Source organism: Babylonia areolata, chromosome 14, assembly GCF_041734735.1.
Source record: "Babylonia areolata isolate BAREFJ2019XMU chromosome 14, ASM4173473v1, whole genome shotgun sequence".
Taxonomy (NCBI): Eukaryota; Metazoa; Mollusca; class Gastropoda; order Neogastropoda; family Buccinidae; genus Babylonia; species Babylonia areolata.
In genome coordinates, this window is record NC_134889.1 from 25010376 (window position 1) to 25026441 (window position 16066).

General features: G+C 45.5%; 1 protein-coding gene across 1 annotated transcript in view; it reads left to right on the plus strand.

Annotated features, from left to right (window-relative positions):
* The window catches only part of LOC143289936 (actin, adductor muscle), a 10977-nt gene extending 1081 nt beyond the window's left edge, over nt 1-9896 (plus strand). The window contains exon 2 of the mRNA XM_076599197.1: nt 7983-9896. Coding sequence (XP_076455312.1) covers nt 7983-8987 — 1005 coding nt within the window. The 3' untranslated portion in view covers nt 8988-9896. The remainder of the gene's footprint in view (nt 1-7982) is intronic.
* The last annotated feature ends 6170 nt before the right edge of the window (nt 9897-16066 follow it).

Genomic DNA, 16066 nt, shown 5'->3' on the forward strand with positions numbered 1-16066 from the left:
CACTCGGTCTTGAAAGAAAAGGCTGGAAAGAAATATATTGAAATATGAATGAGCGAAAGAACGAAAATAAGAGAGACTAAAAGAAGGATATAGTGGGTATCTATGGGTATGGATTGATTGACTTGTGTAAATCGTCTTCATTGTATATTCTTAATGGAAGAGCAGGGAGAGATGATGGAATCGGAATGTTTACTAGTAATGGCTGTACTGTGGTTGACTACATGATTGGATCCCCCTTTTTGTTCACAAAAATAACAGATTTTACTATTTCCCCTTTTGATGCTTTATTATCTGATGTACACAGCCCGTTGATCTTGTCTCTGGCTACTGAGTGTCACATATTATACCATAATCATAGCTGTAAGTAAGATGATTAGATTTGCAAATGTTGCCTAGTTATACTTTTGGAGTTAAAAGACATTTGTGTTTTCTCAACTTTTATGTGACATTGTTGTGTATTTGGAAATGTTTGTTATGGGCACGAAAAGAGTATTTTGCAGTAACCCTCCATACTCCAATAGGAGTGAAAGGATAATTAAAACTTGAAACTTGAAGCTTGATCTTTTTGGTCAGTATGTGAACTACAACAAATAAGGAAGAAGAGACAGAAATACAGACAAAGGGATTGTATGAAAGGAGGAGAAAAAAAAAGAAAGAAGAGAGAAAGACGAGCAACAGACGAAGAAATGAAAAGAAATAGGTGGGAATTTATTTATTTATTTATTTTTTTATGAATTGCGATCCCATGTAATATTACGTTTTCTTTTGAAACTGGCTTTATTTGTGGGAGGTGGTGTGTTTCTATAACAGACACACAATTCTGCAGCAGCATTCTGATGCGGAATATCCAATTATTTTGTGTGTGTGTGTGTGAGGGGGGGGGGGGGGGGGGGGGGGGGGGGGAGGGAGGAGAGAGAGAAAGAAAGAACTGAAAGAAAGAAAGAAAGAAAGAAAAATGGGGAGCGATTGTTTCGGTCAGCTGTTTACTAATGCAGAACGAAGACCCAGAAGGTGGTTCTGGTATATATATATATATATGTATATGTATATGTATGTGTGTATGTATGTATGTATCTCGACCAGCCTCTATGAAAACACTTTTTTTTTTACATACTGCTTATATCATTACGGTGCATTCCGCCCATCACCCCCCCCCCCCTTCCCCAAACCCCCTTCCTCCCCCCCCCCCCTTTTTTTTTGTTTTATTTTTTTTCTTGTTTCTTCGCAAGGTCACACCCGTTTCTCTCTCCAAATGTTGCAAGCAATGTCAGAACTACTGTATCGAGGTGTTCCTAATGAGGGGGTAGGGGGTGGGGGTTTGGGGGGAGGGGGGGGGGGGGGTGACGGGTTAGATGAAGGACGAAAGATCATGGACATCAAAAAAGTGCAACATATATCTCACTGCGAAAGATACAGGCATGAGGGACGGAGAGGGCACGGGGAGGGAGGGGCGAGGGGGGCGGGGGGGTGGGGGGGGGGGGGGGGCACGGGGAGTAGGATATGTTCAGCTCAGGAAATATGATTAGTCAGACGCTGATCAGGCACACTTTACTCTCCCATCATCTGCACGTGCGCCAGAGCCAGAAAGTTCGACCTCGCGCGCTACACCTACTGGCTCCTTGCCCAAGAACTACTGCTTGTGCTTTCGGGATCACTGGCACCACAAGATCAATCAATGCCTGTTGCAGGAAAACTGTACCCGGTGCCTCCAAAACCTTCCACGTGGTGCCAAAAACATAGCTTCGAAAAACAGACCAATTTTAGAAGACGAAATGCTGATCGAAATAATGTAACGTACATAAAGAAAAGAAAACCTACTTAGTACATGGAGCAGTATTGCTTCAGAAGTGATTAATCTAGTTCATTACAGGCTCTTTGAACAAAATACAGCTTCGTTGTTGTAGATTATTTATTATTCCGAGTTTTTTTTATTACTCGCACCTACCATGAAACAACATAAAGCGTTATTGTTGCAGAAAGGACTGTTCCGATGTATATAACTCGTACTTTACAAGAAAACAGTCATTTGTATTGAATTGATTATTCTGATTCATTACACATACTTTCTAAACAGCATAAAGCGCGTGTTGTTTCAGAAATGATTTATAACATGTACCTTAAAAATGGGGAAAAAAAGAAAAAGAAAAGAAAAGAAAAGAAAAAAAGAAAACACAACTAAAAGACCCCCTCCCCCTCCCAGTCCCCCCAGCCCCCAACAATGCAAAAGAAAATTAGACATTTTTGAAGAATTGATTGCGTCGATTTTTTTTTTTTTTTTTGTTTTTGTTGTTTTTTGTTTTTTGCAGTCAACCTGTCTGTATTAACTCTTTCCATACGAACGTCGAAAGAGACGACGTTAACAGCGTTTCACCCCAATTACCATCATCAAAATATTGCAAGCGGAAGGCTCTTATACTGAAGACGTGAATGTTGACAAAGAATACCACAATTCTGACGACGGAAGCTAAAAGTTGGGTCATTCAGACACCCACTGGACATCCGAGGGGTCTGTGTAGAGGAGAAGAGAGGACTGGCCGTACTGAGTGAGTTAAGAGAAGAGGGGGGTTGGGGGGCTAAGGGGAAAGGAGGGAAGGGGACATTTCAGTTGAACTAAAATGTCTGTCGTTTCTCACGCCCCTCACTCAATGAAACCTACTTTCTACGCGTCACAATCAATCACCCCGGGGAAGGGTGGGGGGCCGTGGGGGGGCCCGGTCGGGTGGGGGTGGGGTGGGGGGGGGGGGGGGACCAAACAAACAAAAAAAACATATTAAAAAAAAAAAAAGTCCATCACACCACATCACACGTATGTGGCAAGCAACAACAAGTAGGACAAAAAGAGAGAGAGAGAGGGTGTGACAAGGGAGATAATTTCGGAGGACGTGCACTGCACTACAACCACATCTTCCCTCCCTCCCCCCCCCCCCCCTCCCCTCTCTCTCTCTCTCTCTCCTTCTTGACACGAAAAGGTCGCGTACGTCCCACCGACAGACAGACATTTTAACCGGAAACGGCGGGCGGACTACTGGCTGTTGTTTCACCTCCATCTTATATAGCCTGTTGCTATCCAAAATGGCGGCGCTCTTGTCGGTGTCTGACTTCCGGTCTGTGGCCTGTCGGGGGGTGGCTGGCTCCATATTTGGCCAGCTTACGCTAACGCGCGCGCCGGCGGAGGACGGGTGAGGGGAGGCGGGGGGGGGGGGGGGGGAACAAAAGTGCTCGCGGTCTCTGCGTGCGTGCATGCCTGACGTCACGAGTACACGCGGGAGGAGAGGTTATCTGGCGCTGGACTGCAGCAGCTGGGGTAGTGGGCGGATGGTGGGGGTGGGGTGGGGGGGGACAAAGGGGCAGTGAGAATGACTTGGATGAAGAGAGAGAGACAGAGAGAGAGAGAGAGACAGAGAGAGGCAGAGAGACACAGAGAGAGAGAGAGGAAAATCGCGCCGGCTGGCTGACTGGTCAGATCGTCAGCTGAGTGCTGGGAAAGAGAAGAGATGAATGGCTTCTTTCTTTCTGCTACATGTCCGACTCTTTGAGCTGAGCTGTGAGTATAGCATTCTTCCTGCCACCTATCCCCACTCTTAGCTACACACACACTCACCCCCCGCACCCCCCACCCCGGTCCCCCCCACACACACACAAATTATTTCCAACCAGAATTGGCAAAATACATATATGAATGCTTTAAACTTCGCAGTCCATAACTATGTCTTATGGAATATCCTGTATGTGCTCACAACTTATTGCTTCTACTTTTTGTTTGCTTGTTTGTTGTGTTTAGTTTATAGTGTCCATAATTCCTATGATGGGTTTTACGACAATTAAATGAGTTCTGAGTTCTGAGTTCTTCACACACACACACACACACACACACACACACACACACACACACACACACACACATACACACACATATATACGCACACGCACGCACACACGCCACCCTCCACCCCACCCCCCACCCCCCACGCGAACGCACACTGCCCTCCCCACTCCCCACCTCTTATGTCACATTCCCCCCTCTCTCTTATCTCTCTCTCTAAGCGCTTACCAGTCAGCTCTTTATACCACCACGCCCCTCCTCAATGAAACCTACATTCAACGCGTCAAAATGAATCACCCCGGGGAAGGGGAACAGTTCCTATTGTTTCTTGATTTAATGCCCTTCCCAAGTTTTTTTTTGTGTGTGATTCTAATTCAAATGACCTCTGATTCCTCCTTGCCTTGGCTATTCTGTTTCTTAATCAATAAATAATATTGATACGGAATTATTCAGCGCTTATAGCTTTTAGAGGCGTTTGATTGGCTGAGAGCGGACCGGACCAAGACTGCTCGTCTTTCACTGTTAGCCGCGCGAAATTTGGCCAAGCAGAGCAAACCGATAGGCCTAGTTTGCATCAGTTTGACATGGTAAGTATATGTAACACCAAACATGGAGTATAATACAAACTCCTCCTTTAAAAAAACAAACAAAACATTCTATACGGATGAGCGCCAAGAAAAGCATCTCTCACTGGGCTCTGTCTATTAGACCCGGACATAATTATAGCGACCTGTTGTAAAAAACGACTCCGTGTTTTATTAAAATTACCTACAGCTAGGTCTCTGACCAAAGATGGGCCCCACAGAAATCAACCAATCTTTTATAGCCGATATGTATGTAGACCGATCAGTCTTGTGAAAATGTTCTTACATTCGCCTTTTCGCTTCTTCAGTCAGTTTTCAACACGCAATGTGAGTTGAATCTGAACATTTAATATTGTAGTAGTAGTTGTTGTTGTTTTTAGATGTGATAATCTCCTCCCCCCGCCCCCCCCCCCCCCCCATCCCACCCCACCCCCACCTTTTTTTTTTTTTTTTTTAAGTCAAACATCCGTTCTTTTCTGCTTTTCTGCAATTATCTCCTCCTCTCTCTCGTTTATCGTTCTCATCCGAACGACAAGACACTCAGTTTGATTTTCCAGTCAGACTTGGGAGATAAAAGGGAGAACTGTCTGGATTCGAATTCTGATGATTTTTCAGTGCGCGAAGTGCGTGCTAGCTGCACACGGGACCTCGGTTTATCGTTCTCATCCGAACGACAAGACACTCAGTTTGATTTTCCAGTCAGACTTGGGAGATAAAAGGGCGAACTGTCTGGATTCGAACTCTTGACTCTCTGTATTGGCAGATGAGCGAACGTCTTAACCATTCTACCGCCATCTTCTTCTTTGTCTGTGTCAGCCTGCCTGTTTCTCCCTCTTCCTCCCCCCCCCCCCCCATCCCACTCTCTTTGTCTCTTCCTCTCTCCTTCTCTCTGTCTGTCTGTCTCTGTCTCTCTCTCTTTCTCCAGTCATCCTAAGCGATGACATAACACCGAAGATTACAGCAGACCAGACACCCCAAACCGACGCTCAGCCAGATGTTGAGTTTCCTTCAAACAAAGAGAACCGTTGATTCAGCCATACATCCCCAGTACAGAGGTTTTTTTTTTCAAATCTGCATCTATCTCCCAGGATCGACTCTCAACCACCCAGCAGACCCCCCCCCCCCCACCCCCACCCCCTGCCTCCCACATCACCCCCCCCCCTCCCCCCACGCACCACCTCCCTTCCCCACCACCTTCCCCTCTCTACCTTTCACATTCTCCATTCTCAGACTTTCTTCTCCACCACCACCCTGCCCCTCTACCCTCCCTGTCCCTACCACCTCCCACCCCCTCCTTCCTTCTCCCTGGTTCTGGAAGTTTCTCAGATGTTTGAGTTAAGTGTGTGTGATGAGGTTTCTCTTGTGTTGGAATTGGATAGGGAAGTCTGGTCTCTGTGTGTGTGTGTGTGTGTGTGTGTGTGTGTCCTTGGGTGTGGCTTAGCGAACTGTTGCTTTGCTTAGCAAGATGACAGCGCGTCCTCCGCGCCCACCCTCCACCCTCCGGGCCGCAGAACGGTACAGCGAAACGTCACACCCAAGGACACACACACACATACACACGGACACACATATACACATACGCGTACGCTTACACACACACACACACACACACACACACACACACACACACATTCACACACATGTACACACACGCGGCATAGAGGCACGCATGCACACACACACACACACACACACACACACACACACACACACAAGCGCGCACACACACACAAAAACACACACACGCGCGCGCGTGACATGACATGAGATCCATGCTGTAACTTTCCCAGACTTTCTCTCTGCCAGAGACGTGTGTGTGTGTGTGTGTGTGTGTGTGTGTGTGTGTGTGTGTGTGTGTGTGTGTGTGTGTGTGTGTGTGTGTGCGTCTCTCTCTCTCTCTCTCTCTGTCTCACTCCCCTCCCTACCCCCCCAGCCCTCCTCCTCCTCCCCCACCTGCATTCTATCATGCTCTGTATAGCTTCAGAAGCAGCACACACCCCACACGCACACACCCTCACCCCTAACCCCCCCCCCCGCCCGCCCCCCCCCCCCGACGTCCCCCTCCCCCATTTCCTGCATCAAGATGGTTCAGTTTTCTCCTCTCACTTTTCCCGCTTCGACTCTCCGTCTGTCCGTCTCTGTCCCGCCCCCCCCCCCCTCCCCTCCCCCTTCTCTCTCTCTCTCTCCCTCTGTGTGTGTGTGTGTGTGTGTGTGTGTGTGTGTGTGTGTGTCTGTGTGTGTGTGTGTGTTCTCAATTTTCTCACGTTTCTGTCTCATCAGTCGTTTGGAACGCTTCAACGCACAAAGTCCTTTGTGCTGAATTCCCCGCCCAACCTCTCTGCTCTCCGTCTGTTCCTCTGTCTGTCTGCCTTTCTCTCTGTCTGTCTGTCTGTCTCTCCCGCTCTCTCCCTCTCTCTTTCTTCCCCCTCTCTCTCTCTCTCTCTCTTCCTGTTTCTCCCTCTCTCTCTTTCTTCCTCTCTCTCTCTCTTTCTTCCTCTTTCTCTCTTCCTCTCTCTCTCCTTCTCTCTTCCTGTCTCTCCCTCTCTCCCGCTTCTTTCTATCTCTCTCTCTTTCTTCCCCTCTCTCTCTCTCTTTCTCTTCCTGTCTGTCCCTCTCTCCCGCTCTTTCTATCTCTCTTTCTTCCCATCTCTCTCTCTCTCTTTCTCTTCCTGTCTCTCCCTCTCTCCCGCTCTTTCTATCTCTCTCTCTTTCTTCCCATCTCTCTCTCTCTCCCTCTCTTCCTGTCTCTCCCTCTCTCCCGCTTCTTTCTATCTCTCTCTCTTTCTTCCCCTCTCTCTCTCTCTCTCTCTTTCTCTTCCTGTCTCTCCCGCTCTCTCTCTATCCCTTCCTGTCTCTCCCGCTCTCTCTCTCTATCTCTCTCTCTCTCCCTTTCTGTCTTGCTCTCTACAGGGCCAGCAACTTTCCCTCCCTCTTTGGGGCCCGCCTCCTGTTTTCTCAGGGCTGTGACCATATAAGGAGAGAAGCGGAGGCCGTGGAATTAGCGGCGGGAACGCCCCCTCTTGTAATGCGTAATAGTTGTCGGCCTTACTACCCCCCCCCCCCAACTCCCCCCTCCCCCTCATCCAGCCCCTTTCTCCACACCACCACCACCACCACCACCCTTCTTTTCCCTTTCTGCGCACTGTTTAATGATACACCAGGGACACCTGCACTCACGCGTGCACTCCACCTCTGTCTTTATCTCTCTGACTCTCGCTCTCTCTCTGTCTCTCTGGGGGAAGGAGGGGAGTTTAGGTGGGGGTGCGTGTATGTGTGCTTGTGTGTGTGTGTGTGTGTGTGTGTGTGTGTGTGTGTGTGTGTGTGTGTGTGTGTGTGAGAGAGAGAGAGAGGGAGAGAGAGAGAGAGAGAGAGAGAGAGAGAGAGAGAGAGATGTATTTCCTGGCATATTATGTATGTAATGTCCCAGTGTGTGTGTGTACGAAGGAGAGAGTGGAAGCGAGGGTACAAACACCCCGCACACTGGTGTTGAAATGTAGCCACAGAGTAACATATACACCAAAACCTCAGTTGATCACTGACCACTGACCACTCTGTGTGTGTGTGTGTGTGTGCAGGGTGTGATGGTGGGTATGGGTCAGAAGGACAGCTACGTGGGAGACGAGGCCCAGAGCAAGCGTGGTATCCTGACCCTGAAGTACCCCATCGAGCACGGCATCGTCACCAACTGGGATGACATGGAGAAGATCTGGCACCACACCTTCTACAACGAGCTGCGTGTGGCCCCCGAGGAGCACCCCGTGCTGCTGACCGAGGCTCCCCTCAACCCCAAGGCCAACAGGGAGAAGATGACCCAGATCATGTTCGAGACCTTCAACGCCCCCGCCATGTACGTGGCCATCCAGGCCGTGCTGTCCCTGTACGCTTCCGGTCGTACCACCGGTATCGTGCTGGACTCCGGCGATGGCGTCACCCACACCGTGCCCATCTACGAGGGTTACGCCCTGCCCCACGCCATCCTCCGTCTGGATCTGGCTGGCCGTGACCTGACCGACTACCTGATGAAGATCCTCACCGAGCGTGGCTACTCCTTCACCACCACGGCTGAGCGCGAGATCGTGCGCGACATCAAGGAGAAGCTGTGCTACGTGGCTCTCGACTTCGAGCAGGAGATGGCCACCGCCGCCTCCTCCTCCTCCCTGGAGAAGAGCTACGAGCTGCCCGACGGTCAGGTCATCACCATCGGCAACGAGCGTTTCCGCTGCCCCGAGTCTCTCTTCCAGCCTTCCTTCCTGGGTATGGAGTCGGCCGGTATCCACGAGACCACCTACAACTCCATCATGAAGTGCGACGTGGACATCCGTAAGGACCTGTACGCCAACACCGTGCTGTCAGGAGGCACCACCATGTTCCCCGGTATCGCCGACAGGATGCAGAAGGAGATCACCGCCCTGGCTCCCAGCACCATGAAGATCAAGATCATCGCTCCCCCAGAGCGCAAGTACTCTGTCTGGATCGGAGGCTCCATCCTGGCCTCCCTGTCCACCTTCCAGCAGATGTGGATCTCCAAGCAGGAGTATGACGAGTCCGGCCCCTCCATCGTGCACCGCAAGTGCTTCTAAACTGCTGGGACCTTGTTAGGACACTTAGCTCCTTCTCCACCTCCTCCTCCTCTTCCAGTCTGTCTAGATCTCTCTCTTTCTCTTCTTACAGTCCTTTTGGGGGTTTTTTGCTCAAAGCACGAGCGGTCCACAACGAACCATATGGGATTTTGTTGTTGTTCTTCTTGATTTTACGTAGCACATCCTGTCTACCACCATCAACAACAACTCCAAAGAAGAACTGTCAACACCAGAGCTGAGTGCCTACAGAAGAAAAAAATAACAACAACGAAAAACAATGCACATCAACACTGTCAGCCTCTAGGTCCAACCTGTCACCATCTCACTGCCAGCGTCCTGAAAATGAAACAGTAACAACAACAACAACAACAATAACAACAAGGACAACGACTGACATAACTTTCCATCCATTTCCTTCTGAAGGTGCTCAACTTTCAGTGTTCTCAGTGCTTCTTAAATCCACGAATTAGGTCAGACACGAGCACTCGCTCGCTCACTCCTTAAGGCCAACAAAAGTCTTGTCTTTAATTAAACAGTGTGCGGATTGATTTTGTCTGCTTTTTGTTTTCTATTTCGCTAAAAAGAAAAGAAAATTGAAGGTCTTGGTCTCGCATTTTATTAGTTATCGAGTATCTGATCAAACTCAGGTGAGCAGGCATTTATCAGTATGTCTGTGTACAAATTAAAGATTGGTTCTTGTTCTGTCCAGAGGGGGGTTGCAGAGAGAGAAACAGAGGTCTTTTCCCAAACATCATTATCAAGTGGTATATATTTTTTGTATATCACTGAATGTTTCCACCATGTTTGTTTTCTTTCTATGCAAAATATCATTCGTAGACCTTTTTAAAATTTTTTTTTTATTGATCCAACCTTATTACGAGATTGAAATAAAATTGTTTACATAAGAAATCGGTGTGAGTCTGTGTGTGTGTGTGTGTGTGTGTGTGTGTGTGTGTGTGTGTGTGTGTGTGTGTGTGTGTGTGTGTGTACGAGCACAAAAATATCTTTCAAGGGGAGCAATCCTTTTCTTGCTCCCCACCTCCTCTGTCTCTGTCTTTGTCTGTCTGTCTGTCTGTCTGTCGTCTGTCTGTCTGTCTGTCTGTCTGTCTGTCTCTCTCTCTCTCTCTCTCTCTCTCACACACACACACACACACACACACACACACACACCAACAACAACAACAAGGACAGGTTGGAGAACAGGCCTACAATTCCAGTCAATAAAAACCGTATTTTGTCTGATTTAGGTGATATTCATACCCACATCATAATCGAACACATACAGATACACAGAAACACACACAAAAATACGCACACACACACACACACACACACACACACACACACACACACACACACACACACACACACACACACACACACACGCACGCACGCACGCACGCACACAAACAAACACACACTCACATATATACCCATACGATCTCTCTCGATCTATCGATCTCTCGATCTCTCTCTTGATCTCTCTCTCTCATTAGTCCCATTTACTTTCCGTTTAATTATTTTCTTTTTTTTTTCTTGTTCAGATGGCTTGATGTTGCTTATTCAATGGTTTATCAAGAAATAACACACACACACACACACACACACACACACACACACACACACACACACACGTCCACTGCAGCCATCCTGGTTAACTCACTCAGTACGGCCAGTCCTCTCTTCTCCTCTACACAGATCCCTCGGATGTCCAGTGGGTGTCTGAATGACCCAACCTTTAGCTTCCGTCGTCAGAATTGTGGTATTCTTTGTCAACATTCACCTCTTCAGTATAAGAGCCTTCCACCTGCAATATTTTGATGATGGTAATTGGGGTGAAACGCTGTTAACGTCGTCTCTTTCGCCGTTCGTATGGAGAGAGTTAAACCAGTAGGGCCGTAACAGATAGGGAGAGAGAGAGAGAGAGAGAGAGAGAGAGAGAGAGAGAGAGAGATCGAGATCGAGAGACAGACTGCACAGGGGCACCAAACACTGAGCTCAATGGGAAGCTCAATGGTCACCAAAACTCTCTTTCAAGGGGAGCAATCTGAGGGTTTCAGTCCTCAATCATGTTCTGGCGTAGTTATTGCCCTTCACAGATTTGAGTTGTCTCTCTCGCTACAATGTCCCCAATAATTTTACTGATGACAGCTGTGTGACTGAAATATATGAACTGGTAATTACAATGATGGAAAGCAGAGAGAGAGAGAGAGAGAGAGAGAGGGAGGGAGGGAGGAAGAGAGAGGGAGAGAGAGAGAGAGAGAGAGAGAGAGAGAGAGAGAGAGAGAGAGAGAGGGTGAGAGAGTAAGTGGGAGAGGCAAAAAGAGACAAGACTCTCAAGATTCCAAAACTCTGTTACTGAAGGATGCAGATCTTAGGCATTGCTTCGTCTTCCAATCTGTCCTTGTGACAACAATACAAACAATAACGATAAGACACAGCAATGATAATGTTGGTTACTACTACTACTACTACTACTACTACTACTACTACTTCTAGTAACAATGATAGCAATAATAATAGACAGAGAAAGGGAGGCAGTAAGACATAGACAGGGCATTACTTTTCCTTTTTTTCTCCCTTTTTTGTCCCCCACTACCCTGTCTGTCTGTCTGTCTCTCTCTCTCTCTCTCTCGCACACACACACACACACACACACACACACACACACACACACACACACACACACACAAGACACACACACACACAAACACACACACACACACACACACACACACACACACACACACACACACACCAGTAACAACAACAGCAACAACAACAGCATGGACAACAAGGACATATTGTAAGGAATAAGCTACACAATTTCAATCAACAAAACCTTTTTTTTTTCTTTTTTGACTGGCGAAATTCATATCCTCAAAGTTGACCACAGTCTGCATCTTATAAAAGCATTATGCTTCATAGATAAAATCAGTAATAGACTAAGCAGGGTTAACTTCAGTTTGGTGTCATATACTGTACCATGTCAAACTGATGCAAACTAGGCCTATCGGTTTGCTCTGCTTGGCCAAATTTCGCGCGGCTATCAGTTAAAAGACGAGCCGTCTTGCCCGGTCCGCTCTTAGCCAATCAAACACTTCTGAAAGCTATAAGCGCTGAATCATTCCTTTGGCCAAGGCTCTCCACGCCATCATGTCAGGTTTACCCTCTGTCTCGTCTTACGCTTTTTTTTTTTGCTTTTTTTTTCTGCTATTAAGCGTATTCATTTGGCCTTATTTTGCTGCATGTGGCTTGTGTTTATTGTATTCTTACATTCTGTGTACTCGATTCGACTCGGCCCCCTCGATTTAGCACATATCGTGGAATAGCATAAATGATTTTCTGCATACAGTGTGCAATATCAGAGATTGGATAACAAGAATAAGAAAAAAGAAAGAAAAAAAAGAGAGCAAGCATACACAATGATAACAACAACAATAACAATAACAATAATAATAATAATAATAATAATAATAATAATTACCAAGCTTAAAAACGTGACAATTGGTTATTATGAATGTGCAATATGTAGGATGAATAATGTGCAGTATGCAGGATGAATGTACAATGGAATATGTCTAATGCTAACGTCCATATTCTAAATATATTTCTGTTTAATAATTACGATGTAATAATTAGTTGCAATGTTTTAAAAGCGAATATGTGAAATGCTTTTATTTGAGAACATATATTTATTACTCCTATTTAATCAAGTAATCCGCGAGTGTGGGGTGGGTAAGGCGTGGGTGAGTGCGGGTGTGTGCTGATTATCTGGTTGTGGTTTTCCGCGATTTATCTTTATTTTTATCTTATATGTCTATTATAATCAATGTGCAATATAGTAGGCTATGCTTATAATTATATTCAAAATAATGTTTCTTAATTCTTTCTGTTTTACATTAAAAATACTAGTTATTACCTGCAGTGTGTGGATGTATGTATGAAACGGTGTATGTGATACTTTTTTTACATTTGTGTCTTCGTAATATTCGTAAAAGCTGTTGTTGACTTTTACAGTTATGGTCCCGATGTTGTTTACTTGTCTATGTTGTGATAATGCACCTGACCAAATTTCTCCAGTTGGAGATAATAAAATTAATCTTATTCTTATTCTTATAACGACAACAACAACAACAACAACAATAGTAGTAATAGTAGTAGTGATCATCATCATCATCATCATCATCATCATCATCATCATCTTTATCATCATTATCATCATCATCATTATCTTCTTCTTCTTCTTCTTCTTCTTCTCCTCCTTCTTTTTCTTCTTCGTTCGAGGACTGCAACTCCCACGTTCACTCGTGTGTACACGAGTGGGCTTTTACGACTATGGCCGTTTTTACCCCGCCATGTAGGCAGCCATATTCCGTTTTCGGAGGTGTACATGCTGGATATGTTCTTGTTTCCACAACCCACCGAACGTTGACATGTTTTACAAAAAGCGTGCGTATTTGATCTTCTGCTTGCGTATACGAAGGGGGTTCAGGCACTAGCAGGTCTGCACATATGTTGACCTGGGAGATCGGAAAAATCCCCATCCTTTACCCGCCAGGCACCATAACCGAGATTCGAACCCGGTACCCTCAGATTGAAAGTCCAACGCTTTAACCACTCGGCTATTGCGCCTGTCATAATAATGATAATGGAAATATAATCATCATCATCAATCATGGAACTGTCTTAACTCACTCAGTACGGCCAGTCCTCTCTTCTCCTCTACACAGACCCCTCGGATATCCAGTGGGTGTCTGAATGACCCAACCTTTAGCTTCCGTCGTCAGAATTGTGGTAGTCTTTGTCAACATTCACCTCTTCAGTATAAGAGCCTTCCGCTTGCAATATTTTGATGATGGTAATTGGGGTGAAGCGCTGTTAACGTCGTCTCTTTCGCCGTTCGTATGGAAAGAGTTAAAAGTACCATGAAGGGAAATCTGGGGTGCGGAAGAGAGACAACTCTTCCGAGACTGCTGAAATGACAGATTAACATCGCTTACTTCCCTTGTTACGCAGCCCGCTGGTGGGCCGAACAGGTGAGAAGAGACGGAGGAACAGGGAGAGAGAAGTGTAAAGACAGAGAGCAAGAGAAAGACGGAGACCACAGAGAGAGAGAGAGAGAGAGAGAGAGAGAGAGAGAGAGAGAGACACACACACACACACACACACACAGAGCTTTCAACACACACACACACACACACACACACACACACACACACACACACACACACACACACACACACACACACACACACACACACACACACACACAGATTTGAGATTGAGATTGAGACGGTTTATTCATAATGCCCGGCCTTCCTAACTACAATCATGTTTCTTTTGTTGAAATAAAACACGTAGTTCAGTGTAAGTTATAAGCTGCATTTCTCAAGTTGTTTTGCTGCGATTGCAAACCAGTACGGTAACTCAAAGGCAAAAAACTAAAGTTTATGAAAACCTTTTGGTGGTAGTTGAATCCTCTTTGTTTTTACACGACGTTTCGGACCATAGGCCCGTTGTCAAGTGATGAGAAGAGGACAGTGTGAATAGGAAAGCCTATGTGAAGAAAGGGTGATGACATCTATTCACACTGTCCTCTTCTCATCACTTGACAACGGGCCTATTGTCCGAAACGTCGTGTAAAAAAATCAAAGAGGATTCAACTACCACCAAAAAGGTTTTCATAAACTTTAGTTTTTTGCCTTTGAAGAACTTGAATCCTGCAGTCATTTTTGTCTTCTTCCCCCAGTACGGTAACTGTTTCTGCCAGTGAGAGCAAGAACGTTGATATATTCTAAATATATTTCTGTTAATAATTACGATGTAATAATTAACTGCAATGTTTTAAAAGCGAATATGTGAAATGCTTTTATTTGAGAATATATGTTTATTACTCTTGTTTAATCAAGTAAACCGCGTGTGTGGGGTGGGTGTGGGGTGGGTGGGTGCGGGTGTGTGCTGATTATCTGGTTGTGGTTTTCCGCGATTTATCTCTATTGTTATCTTATCTGTCTATCAGTATAATCAATGTGCAATATAGTAGGCTATGCTTATAATTATATTCAAAATAATGTTTCTTAATTCTTTCTGTTTTTACATTAAGAATACCAGTTACTACCTGCAGTGTGTGGATGTATGTATGAAACGGTGTATGTGATATTTTTTTTACATTTGTATCTTCGTAATATTCGTAAAAGCTGTTGTTGACTTTTACAGTTATGGTCCCGATGTTGTTTACTTGTCTATGTTGTGATAATGCACCTGACCAAATTTCTCCAGTTGGAGAAAATAAAATTAATCTTATTCTTATTCTTATAACGACAACAACAACAACAACAACAACAACAACAACAACAATAGTAGTAATAGTAGTAGTGATCATCATCATCATCATCATCATCATCATCATCATCATCATCATCATCATCTTCTTCTTCTTCTTCTTCTTCTTCTTCTTCTTCTTCTTCTTCTTCTTCTTCTTCTCCTTCTTTTTCTTCTTCGTTCGAGGACTGCAACTCCCACGTTCACTCGTGTGTACACGAGTGGGCTTTTACGGCTGTTGTTGACTTTTACATTTATGGTCCCCATGTTGTTTACGTGTCTATGTTGTGATAATTAATGCACCTGACCAAATTTCTCCAGTTGGAGATAATAAAGTTATTCTTATTCTTATTCTTATCATCAGCTAAAGAACTAAGATAACTAAGATAAACAATTCAAAATAGCCAGCTGTAAACGAAACACCATGCGTCAGTTCCCTACTCATTTACTTCGACTGACAGTTCATTTCATTTTTGAAAAGCGAAGTTCAGTTCAGTTCAGTTACTCAAGGAGGCGTCACAGCGTTCGGACAAATCCATACACGCTACGTCACATCTGCTAAGCAGATGTCTGACCAGCGGCAGCGCTGTAACGCTCAACGCGCTTACTGAGTGGCGAAATATAGCGAATAGCAAAAAACAAAACAGAACTGCAAATGATCCCATTGTTTCATACCTCTTGTACAATGAATGAAATCGGTGAGTTTGTCTCTAGATCTGATTCTTGTTGTTGTTGTTGTTGTTGGGTTGTTGTTG